Source organism: Chlamydotis macqueenii, chromosome 8 (assembly GCF_036417535.1).
Source record: "Chlamydotis macqueenii isolate bChlMac1 chromosome 8, bChlMac1.mat, whole genome shotgun sequence".
Lineage (NCBI taxonomy): Eukaryota > Metazoa > Chordata > Aves > Otidiformes > Otididae > Chlamydotis > Chlamydotis macqueenii.
This window is the reverse complement of record NC_141563.1, coordinates 27,799,931-27,813,634: the sequence shown is the minus strand read 5'-3', so window position 1 is coordinate 27,813,634 and position 13,704 is coordinate 27,799,931. Positions and strand designations below refer to the sequence as shown.

General features: G+C 61.1%; 2 protein-coding genes across 2 annotated transcripts; one reads left to right on the top strand and one right to left on the bottom strand.

The window, feature by feature from the left end:
- Window positions 1-39: 39 nt before the first annotated feature.
- On the bottom strand, window positions 40-2,244 carry HPDL (4-hydroxyphenylpyruvate dioxygenase like). The gene has a single exon (XM_010123057.2). It carries the CDS (start codon window positions 1,720-1,722, stop codon window positions 532-534), a length of 1,191 nt encoding a protein of 396 aa, XP_010121359.2. The 5' UTR covers window positions 1,723-2,244; the 3' UTR covers window positions 40-531.
- A 2,711-nt stretch (window positions 2,245-4,955) lies between these two features.
- Window positions 4,956-7,407, top strand: LOC104485864 (selenoprotein Pb). The gene is made up of 4 exons (XM_086754080.1): window positions 4,956-5,179; window positions 5,288-5,500; window positions 5,630-5,765; window positions 6,399-7,407. Exons 1-4 carry the CDS (start codon window positions 4,971-4,973, stop codon window positions 6,642-6,644), a joined length of 804 nt encoding a protein of 267 aa, XP_086610206.1. The 5' UTR covers window positions 4,956-4,970; the 3' UTR covers window positions 6,645-7,407.
- The last annotated feature ends 6,297 nt before the right edge of the window (window positions 7,408-13,704 follow it).

Here is a 13,704-nt window from a genome sequence, read left to right as displayed (position 1 = left end):
ACATCTTAAATGGGAGGAGAAAAAAACCCAAAGCAGTGCTTGCAAATTAATCCTTTAATTGAGAGGGACAAGAGGCCATCACTTGCCCCAGGCAGGGGCTGGCTGTGCTCGGTGGTAACCGTTGGTGACCGGCTGTGTCTGTGGCCTCTGGGTTCTCCACTCCCCTCTGGCAGCCCCTCATCCCCCCTACGTCTGGGGGTGTTGCTGTGCCAGCAGAGTTCTTGGTCATGCTGTGGGCATGAGTCTCGTTAAGTTAAAGAAAATTCTTCATGTGAGGTCAATAAATTGCTGGGAGCCCAGAGAAGTGGAGAAATCGCCCTCCATCCTGGGGGATGCTCAGAGCCCTGCTGGACTTGTACCTGAGCAACTTGCTCCCACGCTGAGTTGGCTCTGGGTTGAGCTGGAGACCTCCCTTGGTCCCTGCCCACCTGGGCCACGCTGCAGGCACCCGCTGGTGTCTCTACAGTGGTGTATTGCTTCAGGGTTGGACCGGAGAGGGTGGGGAGCTGAGGGAGGATGGCAGTGCTGCCACTACTGCTGCTGGTCCATATAGACCTGCACAGCTTTCCATAGTGCCCGTATGTTGCCTTCCCCGAAGCCCGGCGCTCCTCGCCGGTCGATGAGCTCCAGGAAGAAGGTCTCCTCAGAGAAGATGGGATGGGTGAAGATCTGCATCAAATACTCCTGGGAAGGGCTCTCTGTGGCATCATTGCATGGCTGGCCCATGTCCCCGGGCATCATGGTGTCCAGCAGGATGCCCAGCTCTGCCAGCATGCGGGGGTCCTGCCCAGACCCCCGGATTTCCTCCTCTTTTCCCCCCTGGCTGTAGTAGGTGGCGGGGGGTGTGAAGAACCGTGCACCCCCCTGCTGCAAAGCCCTGGTCGTGGTGACGATGTCGGTGGTGCGGAGGCCGACGTGCTGGATCCCAGCCCCACCGTGCTGCTCTAGGAAGGTGTCAACTTGGTTGGCACCGTCCTCTGAGAGGGACTCGGCGAGGACGAGCTTGCAGCCATGTGCCGGGATGCTGTGGGCGCTCTGCAGTGCGAGGAGCAGCATGCCCACCCCCTGACCCCCAAGCACATACCCCTCGGCTGGTCTCTCCTGTGGGTTCAGCAGGAAGCGGCGAAAGCCAAAGCAGCGCTGGTACCAGTCCAGAGCCGCCCGGGCGCTGCCCCGCGGGCAGACGTACGTGATGTGGTCAAAGTGGGTGATACTGATCCCATCCCCTGTGGACAAGGGGGTTCCTTGGATGGGCCGGAAGCCGGGCAGAAAGGGTCCCTGGTAGCGGGATCGGTCCAGAAGGGTATGGCTGATGTTGCCCACGACAGAGCTCGCCACCCCGTAGGTGACGGAGCCGCCATCGTCCCTCACCTCGGTGGGGGGCACGGGCAGGGAGCATCCCTGGCTCTGCAGGCGCTTGCAGAGCCCTGGCACGTCGTCCACCTCGAAGCAGACATTGGAGGCTGTGCCCAAGGCCGGCCGGGGGTCCACGTCGTAGAGGAAATCATGGGAGGAGGAGGAGGCATCAGTGTGCCTCGGTGCCAGGCGCTCATTGACGAGGAAGACTGCGGATCCCCGTCGCAAGGCCAGCTGCCGGACCCGCGGCGTCTCCCGCACGGCCACCGGCTGGAAGCGGAAGGTGCTGGCCAGGTCCTGGGCCCAGCCCTGCCTGTAGGGTACGTGGAGGGAGATGAAGCAGGGGCGGCTCAGCGAGGCTGCCATGGCGGGGCAGGCTGTGGGGAGGACGCAGGGGGTCAGGGGGTGCTTGCTGCCTGCAGGAAGGAGCCATTCCCCCTCCTTGCACGGAGCCCGAGTGCCTTTGCACGCATGGGTGCGCACGCGTGTGAATTTGCACCCCTTAAATGAGTCCTGAACCGGGAAGGCGGAGGCCGGACTGGGAAACGGAGCAACGTACCGGTTACAGCTGAAAGGCTCCCGCGCAGCCCCAGCGCTTGTGTCCCGCGAATGGCGGGGGGAGCGGTGGGGTCACGGCAGGGAGCTGCCCTTCCCCTCCCCGGCAAGGACAGCGGGGAGCTACCACGCTCCCGCGACAGGCGCGGGGCAGTGACCTTGCCCCAGGGGCACGGAGGGTGAAATTGGGGGGGGGGGGGGGGGCGGGACGCTGCGGGGAAAGCGACCTCCCTGCCCTCCAAATACCTGTCACGCTGAACGGCGGACAAAAGATACGCCCAAAAACCCACTCGGCATCACCGCTCGAGAGCGAGGGGGTCCCCGCCGGGGCCCCTGCCCCGGGAGCGCATGGCCAGGGGACGGTGCTACCCCCCCACCCCCCGCCCCGCGGGAGCAGCATCGCTCCCACCGCCGCCTGTCCCAGCCGCCCCGCGCCCCCACCCGAACCCTGCCGCCACCCCCGCACCCCCGCGGTCCCTCGGGGCCCTGGGTCGCCCTGGGTCGCCCTCGGCCTGCGGCTCACCCGGGTCACGGCTGCGGGCGAAGGGGATGCCGGGGCAGGGGCTGGCCCTGGAGAGGCGGTTCAGTTCAGTTCGCTCCTCCCCAGCACGCAACCGGCCGCGGCGGGACGGGGAGGGGGGGTTGGCGGTGGCGGGGAGGCTGCAAAGCAATCTGTCCTTGCCGTGGGGAAGCCTTTCCCAGCGAGAGGCGTGGGTGGGTGCCGTCCTGGGTAAAGACGAGGCCGGCACGCGTGGCGTGGGGCCATGGCGGGGCGGAGCGGGAGCCGCTCCGGCACCGGTACAGCCAGGGACGCGCGGCTGCCGGGGGCTGCGGCTGCCAAAAGTTTGCCCCGAACCCTGGAGGTGCCGGGCTGTGTTTGCAGAAGGAAAAGCCGCCCGGGCTGATAACCGCAGGCACTGCGGCCGCCGGCTCGGGGATGAGCAAAGGGAGGAGATGAACCTGCTGCCGGGCGGTGGCTGGGGGTCCCGTGGGGCCGGTGACAAAACGGCTCATGGCTGCACCGGGCCATTCCCTGCTGGCCCCCTTCCCACGGGGACAGGGCGTGCTGGGGGGGATGTGTGCCCCCGCTGAGTGCTGAGTGCCTCACGGCGCCCTGGGCACCTGCGGGGGCTTGGGGCGTGCGGATGGGGGTGGCAGCTCTGCGGAGGGTCCGGCATCGGTCACGGATGGGTCTGCTCCAGGCTGACCCCGCGCAGCTGTGCCTGCTCCTCCATCCCAGCCCATGGCCCCACGTCCTTGCTGACATCCCCGAGCCCCTCCAGCCCCGCCCCCCCCCCCCCCCCCAGCAGCGATCACCTCTCTCCCTGCTGCTCGTGCCTGTTTTTTGGATGAATTCCCCCCCGCCTTTGTGCATCCAGGACCGTGTCTCTGCCCACGTTGTGCCTGTGTCTGCTGCCCTTCCCTGCCTTATCATGTTTTTGCACAGGACCCAGGTACGATAAAATGCTCAAATATTTGCAGAGATGGCTGTGTGCAGCCAAAGCGGTGAACTCCTCTTGTTTGGTTGGGGTGGGAGGGGGAAATCCACCGGGGCTGTGATTTCCCAAGGGACTGCTGGCTCCTCGCACCGCCAGAGCCCCCCCAGTGCCGGGCCAGGCAGGAGGCCTGGGACCGAACAGCGGGGGCTTGCTGTGGGGCCAAGCGGAGCCCAAGAGCAGCCAGGACGGCATGGCATTTGGAGCAGCACCCCGTGGGGCAGGGAACTCCAGCACCCCAGGGACACGGGACAGGCACCTGCCTTTTTTTTGGCAGCAGGGTGACAGAGGCTGCGCTGGTGGCTCCCTGGGGACCTGGTGCACGGGTGGCACTATCGGATGTCACCCCATGATCCTGCAACCCTTTGGTGCAAGCAGCACCCTTGGCAATGCTGCCGCCCCTCCTGTGCCCACACAGGGGTTTCAAGTGGCAGTGCCTGGCTTCTCCCCATGGCACTGCCTGGCACCTCTGTGCCAGCCCAGCACCAGGCACTGCTTTGCCCCAGCACAGATCGGGCTGGGCTGTGGCAGCAGGACCCCAAAGCCGCGTGGCACCAAGGGGGACAGTGACTGCCTTGTTGCTGTCCCACCCGAGGCAGGCGGTGGTGGCCGGGGCACAGTCCCTGCTCTGGCCGGACTCTTCTCCTCCCTCCTGGGCGGGGAGAGTGGACAAGAGATAAAAGGGAGACCAAGGCCAGCTGGGCATTGCTGAGAGTCACTGGTCTGGCCGGAGGACGGCAGCAAGGAGACGTGCGGTAAGGAGGGCTCATTCTTGTGGGGGAGAGGGCTGGGGATTGGGGGTACATCCATCCTGACCAGACCCTGCGGCTCTCTGCTCCCTCCCCACCTCCCCAGCTCATTCCCTCCAGCCCCATGTCCTCCCCCTGCCCATTAAGCGTGCTGGATGCTGGAGGGATGGGGCATATCTTGGAGCGGGCAGGGTTAGGGGGCTGTGGGAGGAAGGGGCTTCAGGCAGATAATTGATGGCAGGGGGGGTAAAGACTCTGTGCACCCCCAAAGCTCTTCATGGGGCATCGAGGACTCTCAAGGTCACCTGAAGGTGAAACTGTCCCTGCCCCACTGACTCCCTTCTAGTGGCCGGGACAATGGGGGCTGCATCCCTGCCTGCCCCTGGGGCAAAGACAGACCCCCTGTCCATGGCTGGGTCTGGCTTTTGGCGCTGGGGAGGTGGAGAAGGCCCATGGCGGGAGGGGGACCTTTCCCTCCCGAACGCGTGGGCCAGGTGCCTTGCTGCTGGGGGACACCATGGCGCCCAGCTGTCGCAGTGGGTGCCGGCAGAAGCCAGCGGCAAACGCGCAGCGCTCAGCAGGAGCTGGGCACCTCGATCTCCTTTTCCTCACCCCTGCCAGCGTGGCAGCTCCAGCTCCCAGTGCTGTGCTGGGACCAGTCCAACACTGCCCACCACTTCTCGTCTGCCCCAGCGTGGGGTGTGGGGAGGCAGTTTGGGATTGTAGTGGGGCTGGAAGGACCCCACTGGGTTGAGCCCCGGGACAGAGGACAGACTAACATCCCATTTCCCATTGCCAGGGCCGAGGAGCCAGGATGGGACTGCTGGTGCTGGCTCTGGCCACCTGGCTGGGGCTGGAGCTGGCCTCGGCCTCCGAGGGGGCGGCCAACAGCAGCCGGCTCTGCCAGGAGGCTCCGGCATGGAGCATCAATGGCTCAAGCCCCATGGCAGGGGTGGTGGGGCAGGTGACGGTTGTGGCCCTGCTGAAGGCCAGCTGATATTTCTGCCTGCAGCAGGCCCGCAGGTAAGCCCTGCTCCCCCTACCCGGAACCCAGCCCTGCCATCTTGGGGGGGCGGCATGGTGGCTCCCCCCACCCCAGCACCTCCCTTCCCAGTGCCTCCTTCCCCACAGCCTCGAGGGCCTGCGAGAGAGGCTGACCCGGCAGGGCACGGTCGACGTCCGCTACATGATCGTCAACGAGAAGGCACCACTCTCCCGCGCCATGTTCAGGGAGCTGGAGCACCATGCCCCGCCAGGCGTCCTCGTCCTCCAGCCCGAACTGGAGGACCCTGATGTCTGGCAGGTCCTGGGGGGCGACAAGGACGACTTCCTCGTCTACGACCGGTGAGCGTTCTCCATCTTGGTTGAGGGAATTACAGAGCGTTTGGTGGGCTTCCAAAAGCTCCCTCCATGGCTGAGCTGGGGGGATCCCAGACCCCTTGCCTCGAGCCGGGCTGTGGCTTCTCCCTGCAGGTGTGGCCGCCTGGCTTTCCACATCCAGCTGCCCTACAGCTTCCTCCATTTCCCCTATGTGGAGTCGGCCATCCGCTTCACCCACAGCAAGGACTTCTGTGGCAACTGTTCCCTCTACCCCAACACCACCCAGGAGGTAAGGAGCAGGGATGCTTCTCTCCTCTGGCATTGCACATAAGGAAAAAAAAAAACAACCTTATCTTCACGTCAGGGACAGGCTCTGGGTTGGCAGCCGCCCTCGGCCATGGTTGAGAGGGAAGGTGATGAAAGGTCTGGAATAAGGGCAGTTAAATAGGTCAGAGCTTTCAGGCTGAGAAGGAACAGACTAAAGGGGTCACAGCCCAGGTCTGGAAAAGCTAACCAGGGTCTCTGGCTCTTCTGATATAAGAAAGAGGCAGGCAGTTGACCCAGAGGTGGCAATCTCAGAGGAAAGAAAAGGACATAGCTCCAGGCTCAGCAGGCGATTAGTCACTTCCTAGGAGAAAAAGCCACCTAGATATTTTAAAAGCATAGTCCCTTTCCTGGCTTAGCCATTCCCTGGAGCACAGACAGCTTGAGCCAAGGGATGTAGGTACAGAGGCTTGTGCTCTGTGTGCTCCAGACTCCCTGTCCTCCCTGTGCCCTGGGTTGGGGCTGGAGAGCCTTTGCTCTGACCCACGCAGCCTTCTGTACGGCAGATGCCAGTCTGCTTGCTTGTGTGCTTGCAGGCTCACTGTGGTGCTCTGTGCGCGTTCACGTACCGCACCAGCCCTTGTGTTACCTTCCCCAGGCTAACAGTACCATGGAGGTCCCCGTAACCCTGAGCCCGCTGCCCGAACAAGAGGGGAAGGCACCAGAGACCCCCAGCCACCACCACAACCCCCTCCATCCTCACCACCACCACGAGGTCAGCAGCGAGAGAGCCACAGACCCAAGTGGGGACCACGAACCTGCCACCCGTGCTCACCACCGCCACGGAGACCACGGCCAGCCCCATCACAAGGGGGAGAAGCAGAAGGAGGGAAACGAGCACTAAGCCAGGCTGGGCAGCCTCGCAGAACCCAGTAGTGTGCAGACCATGCCAACTCGCTTCCCAGAGGCATGAAAGGACTTGCTTTGGGCTGCATTGGTACAACAACCCCTCCAGCATCCCCTACCTGGGTTGTACTCCCACTCTGTGGCCAGGGATGAAAATCTCCCTCTGATTCCCCCAAGGTGCTGCATTTTCAGCTCCAGGGCTCGGTTCTGAGCCTTCCACCGCTGCCACCTGCCTTTCCCTGCTCAATGAAGCCCGCCGTGCAAACCGGGAGATCCTTGGTCACCGCTGGCTGACACTGCACGAAGCAGCAGGGCAGGGGTGGAGGGGCCAGAACTGGGACGGGAGCAGCACTGGCAGCGTGCCTTGATTCTCCTGGCACCCTTGGGTGTCCTGGCACCCCTGGGTGCCCTGACCGGGGAGTGAAGGGTACGGGGACAGCGTGTGTCCCACAGGAGGTGATCCCAGGGGACAAGGGGACTAGGAGCAGTGGGAGGTCGCAGCTGCCCATGGTCCAAACCCTGTACCCCCACAGCTGCCCCATCCTGGGGACCCTCCAGGCCTTGCACACGGGTATGTGCAGTGGTGATGGGTGGCCGCAAGATGGTGGCCTTGTCCCCTCTTGGAGACCTAGTGGTTGTATCCAGGGCCTCACAGCCCTGGGAGGACGGGGGTCAGGATGCTGGGGTCTCTCCTGGGGGAGAAGTGAGATGGGAGGGCAATGCGGGTATCCAGAGTATGAATAAAACCTCTGTGAAGCGAACCCTGTTCAGCCTGGCCTCTGGTGGGACCCCTTCCCTTGAGAGAGTGGGGGTCTCGCTCAGCACCCGGCTGGCCCTGGCATTTCTCTGGGCACAGGGAGGGACATGGGGCTGGATGTGGAACCCATAAAGCATTCCCTTGTTCGACACTGGGTGGTAAAGGAGCTGAAGACCAAAGAGACCCCATTTTTTCATACCTTCTGGTTATCTCCTGCCACGATGCGAACCCAGGGCTTCGTACACAGGCCATTAACCCTGTGCTGCCAGGAGGAAGTTTGGCCCAGCACCTCAACCTCTGGTAGATGAGATGTTGATGTGCCTGCCCAGAGCTGCCGTTCTGGGGCTGAAGTTCCCACATGCACTCCAAGGTCCTCTTGGGCACCTGGTTCCCCTTGCAGGCACAGTGTCGGGGGCTGCCCAGCCCCAAGCAGCTGGGTGCTGCACCCCTGGCAGGCAGCCGTGCCTGCCTGCACCCTGGGCCACCCCCGTGCCTGTCTCCGCCCTGTAGCCCTTCACTCCAGCTCCATCCAGCAACGCCTCCCTGAACTCTCCATCTCCTCTCCCAGCCCCACAGCCTGAGCGGGAGCAAAGACATGTTTTTTTCTGCTCAGTGTCGTGCAGCGCCGTGCCGTGGTGCGTGTCCTGCTGCTGATGCTCTGCGTTGACTTTCTGCCCCACGTCCTGGGAGGCTGCACCCCTCTGCCCTGTCTCCGCAGGGAAATGCTCTGCTCAGTGACTGGGGCAGGAGCCAGAGTAAGAGGAGCTGGTCCTGGTGGGGATGAGGGCAATGGGATCAGCTGGATCTTTCTCACCAGCCTGTGGGAGCCAGCCAGGCTCTCCCACAGGGCACTAAATGAGACCCGGCTCCCCCTCCTTCATCTCTCTCGCTCCCTCCGTCCTCCCCCTCCTCCTCCTCCTCCTCCTCCTCCTCCTCCTCCTCCTCCTCCTCCTCCTCCTCCCCCTTCCTCCTCTACCTGCTCCTAGCAGCCCACAAGGGCACCTCTGTCTGCTGCTCCTGCCATCAATATCGAGGTTATCTTTTTCTTCTGGCAGCTGCTGTAATTGAAACAAAGCAGGCCGGGCCTCACGGGCTCCACTCCTCTCGCTCATTTTGCCGGTGCTGCCGAGACAACTAATTCGTCTTGTCGATGCGTGGTTGGCCTCTTTTCCACCAGATCCAGGCAGAGCCCTCTCCCCATCGCAGCTGGGGGGAGCAGTCGTGTCCCTGCGGTGTGCTGCTGGGTGCTGCTCTGACCCAGCCTCTGGTCCTCAGCTGGCAGCAGCTGGGTGCCGGCCATCAGCACGAGATGCTGGTGGGGAGAGGTGCGGACTGGGAGGATGCTGATGACTTTTATCTCTTTCTTTTGCCATCTGAGGCTTTCTCAGCCCTTTCCTTAAATCCCACATCCTTTTCTTGCACAGCTCCGAAAGGTGTCCCTAGCAAGTAGGTGACATTGTGATGAGCGGAGCACACACAGATTTGCGTTCCCTTGCTGACGACCAGATCTGCAGTTAGCAGTGGCATCTCGAGGGATCATGGCTGGTGCGGGGTGAGCAGTCCAGTGGCACCGCAACTGTTTGGCTGCCGCCCAGCAGACAGATTTCCAGCCCTGAAGGCTTGGGTTGGTGTACTGCTTTGGGTAGAGGAATTGAGGTGTGGGGAGGAGCTGTGGCTGAATGTCTGAGTAATGGTCAGGGTTTAGGCTGAGGCTGGTGCTGCTCCATATGTTATTGTCCAAAGGCTTGAAGGGTTTGGGGGTGCTGTGCTTGGGGCCCCCGTGGCATCGCTCCCCCCGAAAGGTTGCTGGAAACCTGGAGCTCTTCAAGACCTGTGTCGGTGTCCGCACTGCAGCGGTGCTGAGGGAGAGCTTTGCTCGGAGCGGGCTGGAGGAGAGCTATTTCGGGGGAGCTAGCAGGCTCTTCACATAGCTGACGTCTGGGGGAGGAACGCTGTTAACAGGAGTCAGAGAGCTGCAAGGAGAGCTCAGCTGCCAGCACGGCTGGCTCAGCAGAGGGTCCAGGGCAGGAAACCAGGGCTGGCTTCAGGTCAGTGCTGGGCCGTGGTACCCTGGTGTCTGTGGCTGTGCCACCACCCAGGAGGAGCACAGGCCCCAGCCCCACATCACGTGCAGCCTCCTGCCTTGGCCCTGTGCGCCGCTCCGGCAAAGGGCCAGGCAGAGCTGCTCGGGAGAGGGGGAACAGCCAGTCCTCATGTCAACAGAGGCCTCTTGTGCGGCGATGCCGTGTCAAGAAGAGGAATGGGTCCCTCCTCCTCCGCCCATTCATCTGGCAGCCGGGGCTGGCCCGCCGCCAAGCCCGGCTGCTTTGGAAACATTTCATTGAGGAGGCAGCTGAGCCTAGGAAAACAGAATGAAAATACACAGAGAGATCACTGTTGTTAGGCAAAATAAATGCGGGCGGCTGCATTTCTGTCCCTCCAGTCCAGCCTAGCCGGGCCCCTCTGGCTTCTATGGGGTGAGGGTGAATGCTGCTGCCCAGGGATGGCAGCCACATATCTCCATCGTGGGTTAGGGGCTAGGGAATGAGGGCTGGAGAGATCATCCCTGCCTTTGGCCAACTTGCTGACGTCCCTGGTGAGTACGTCCAGACTCGTCTGGATGCAGCATTGCCCAAGGAGATGGGACAGAGCAGAGAAACAGCTGCAGAAATGAGCCAGCCCCAGTGACTCGTGTGCCCTGCACGGAAACTGGTGCTGGAGACTGGTGACGATGGGGCTGAGGAAGTGCGTCAGATGTCAGCCTTGTCCATTCCCATCTCCCTCCCCAGCATTAATCACAGATCTTGGCTAGGCATGAAGCCACCAGTGGGACAGAGCCCAGTCCCCAGGTTCTCAAAGCCCTGTGGCCCCATCTTTCATCTGCTGGCAGAGAGAGAGCAGAATCACCCCAAGGCGGTCCTCAGGGGCAGAGGGTGAAGGCACCACTCTGACTTTTGAGCAAAGGTGCATTCAACAGGTTCACCTCTCCCGTCGTTTCCTCCATAACCTCTCTCCTCCCTCCAAAGGCCTCCAAGTTTCTCCCCACCCATTTGCTGCCCTGCAACAGACCCATCCCAGCTCCTTCCCTCCCTCCTGGTGAGTCCAGAATGGTTTAGGGGAGGCAGCGCTGGAGCCCCGTTCCCATGGGACATCCCGGCTCTCACCCCTGCAGAGGTGCTCTCCATGCCGCTGCAGTGCAGCTTTGCACGGCTTCGTCTCCTCTCTGTGTCCACCCAGTGCAGTCTGGCCATCGCCGTGCATGAAGAAACCAGCTGTTTCTCTGTGCTGCTGGTTTCTAGCTCCTACCTTTGTTTGCCAGAGATGGACGATGGCACGGAGGAAACAGTTTGCTTCTGTTATCGATGGTTTTGATCTGGGGATTGAAAGGAGCCCAGTGTGAGCAGGCAAAGCCCAACCAGCACCCCAGGAGAAACACATCCCACCAGCCCAACACGCATGGATTTGCAGCACAGAGCAGATGCCCAAGGCTGAGACTGGAACCTGTGCCTGTCCCCGCATTCACAGGAGCTTTGCTAATATTCAGGCTCCCTTCCATCTCACCTTCCCACCAGGAAAGCAGCTAGCAAACTACTCCTTTTTTGCTGCCATGCGAGGGGAGATTTGCCATGTCTCTCTCCATCTGTCTCTCCTCAAGACAAGCTGGGTGCAACACTCGGTTGAACCACGGCACAGTGCTGAGCCGCCACCTCCTGCTCTTGTGTTGAGTGGCTTCAAGCGGTGCAGCCTTGTGCCGGGACTGCTGACGTCTCTGCCGAAGCTCTGCCGACGGCTCCTACGCACAGAGTGATGTGTGAGGATGTGCTGTTCTGGAGGGGAGCTAGGATGGGTGGGCTGTTGAAGGGAAGGACAGTGTGGTGCAACTTTCCTTTGTCCCACTGTGCCCTGACTGAGCAGGCAATGCTGGGGTCTGGCCTTACCAGCGCATCCTCGCGTGGGGTCTCTGGGCTGCCAGGAGCTGAGAGCATCCATCCTGGGACGTATACCTGACGACCTTGTAAAGGAGCTGGCGGAGGAGGACGAACCCATGGAGCAGCCTCCGAGGGAGAACACTGTAATGCCTACCAAAAAGACTCCAATGCTGAGCTGGGGTGAGCAGCTCCCCAGCTACTGTCAGAGCCCTGATGAAGCTGTAAAAGAAAAGCTGGGTTAACAATCATCGTTGGTTTTTACTATGGAAGAGGCCCCAGGCTGGACCACATAGATGTGCTTGTGGAAATGGCTTTGGAATGAATTGTTGGTGTGGATGGTAAGGAATGACCCAGACCAGATGCTCCAGGTGTCTGAACTCCGGCTCCTCAAATCCACTGCTGAGGGTGGCTCGTTACCATGGCAGATGTGGCACCGATGCTCCCAGCAGCCCCTGAGATAAAATAAGTTGGTTTTTTATTAGTTTGGGGTTTTTTACCCCCCCCAGCCATCCAGCCAATCAGCATGAAGTAATATATCCAGTCAGCCAATCAGCATGCAGCAATAAGGTCACTCAGCCGACTGCCATCCAACGATGTGCCCAACCAGCCAATCAGCCCCGTGGCACTGTAGCTTCCCAGCCAAGCAGCCATGCAGCATTGTAACCTCCCAGCCAATCAGCCAAGGGGCATCATGGATTCTCAGCCAATCAGCCATGTGGCATTGTAACCTCCCAGCCAATCAGCTGTGCAGCATTGTAACCTCCCAGCCAATCAGCCGTGAGGCATTGTAGACTCACAATCAACCATGGGGCATCGTAGACTCTTAACCAATCAGTTGTGCAGCATTGTAACCTCCCAGCCAATCAGCCATGCAGCACTGTAAGCTCCCAGCCAATCAGCTGTGCCTTGTGTGCCGTTGCAAGCGGCAGGCAGCTGTGCCCAGCCCGTGGGATCCTCTTCCGGCTGGGCTGGCAGCCGCTGCCTGGGTTCATGACTTCCTCTCAGACGGGCTCCACTGCTGCCTTGTTCCGCCGTTAATTACGCTCTGGCGCTAAGATTTTGTGGCTTCTCTTTGAGTCTGAATTTGTGCAGCCTTCAGCCTCTTCTGCGTTGTTTTCTAGCTCGCAGAATCTGTATGTTATCTTCTCTCCGTTACAGATCTTTTTCTTTTTTCCTGAAAAAGTGGAAGTTGGTTCAGTGTATTGTTTCCCACCAATTTAATTTCTCCATCCTCCCTTAGAAGACCCTTCCCCACGCAAAGTTATCTATGTTTTAATAACCATTTCCAAAGTGTTAAACGCAAAGGGTAAAGGGCTGGTAACCTACCATCAGATCTCTGCCCAAGGAGGAGGAGTGGGACCCTGGGTGATGAGGGCAGAGGGACGAGCCCCAGCCCTGGCCGCTGCCCACCCAGCTGGGCCCTTCAACTGGTCAAGTCTCCGAAGCTGGGGCAGACCCAGACGCAAGAGGTTGACGGGGAGCATTGTTTACGCCTCGCTTTGCCATCATTTATTCACGCTCTCGTAGCCTGCGAAACGATTCCCCGGTTATTTTAGCATCTCTAATTAAGGGAAGGGAGCTCCAGCGGCTGAGAGGGGGTGATCGGCCAAGGGGCTGCTTTCTGCTGAGCTCAGCACCATGGCAGCCAGGCTGGCCAGGATGGACGCTGCTCTCTGGCGCGGGGCTGAGTAACTTTCTGGAGCACTCTGCTTTTAGACTCAGTGCTGGGGAGGCGACCTTTTCTCCCGGAAGCCGAGGGTCTTTGCCCAGAAGCTCCCCCGGGCTTAATTCCTGGCCTGTACAGCAAATGCATTTGCTGGAAGGGTGCAGAAATTTCCGTGGCAGGGCAGAGGCTCGGCACTTTGCTAATCTTACGGGGGCTGGGGGAAGGCAGCAGGCACCTCTTTCCATTTGTCTCCTTTCCTTGCTCCTGCCCCAGACCATCTCCTTGTTCCTCCTGCCCCTCTGCTCCTGGATGCCCCCTCTCCAGCTGTATGAAGGAGCTTCCGAACCTCCACCCTGCCCCACAGACCTCATCGCCGCAGCGGAGTTTGCCAGCCCCCCTCTGCTCACACCCCTCAGCCCCCTGCCGAGGTCCAAACTCCCCCTGCCTGCGGTGCATGGCAAGCAGAGGCGATGCAGGACAGGGTGCCCTGGGAAGGGCACAGCATGGTGCTGGGTGCAGGCATCCTTGATTGTGGATCACGGATTGTGGATCATGGATCAAGGATGGCCTGAGGTTTTTCTTGGGGATTGCTGTCACCCTTGGCAGCAGACAAAGGGCAGAGAAGCTGCAGCACCCTGAGCATCCTCTGCTTTAAACTTACGCATCCCTGAGCAGATGCAGAGATGTACAGGCAAGCAGAGCTGTT

Coding starts and splice junctions, on each gene's coding strand:
- HPDL (XM_010123057.2), bottom strand. CDS start 1,722: ATGGCAGCCTCGCTGAGCCGCCCCTGCTTCATCTCCCTCCACGTACCC.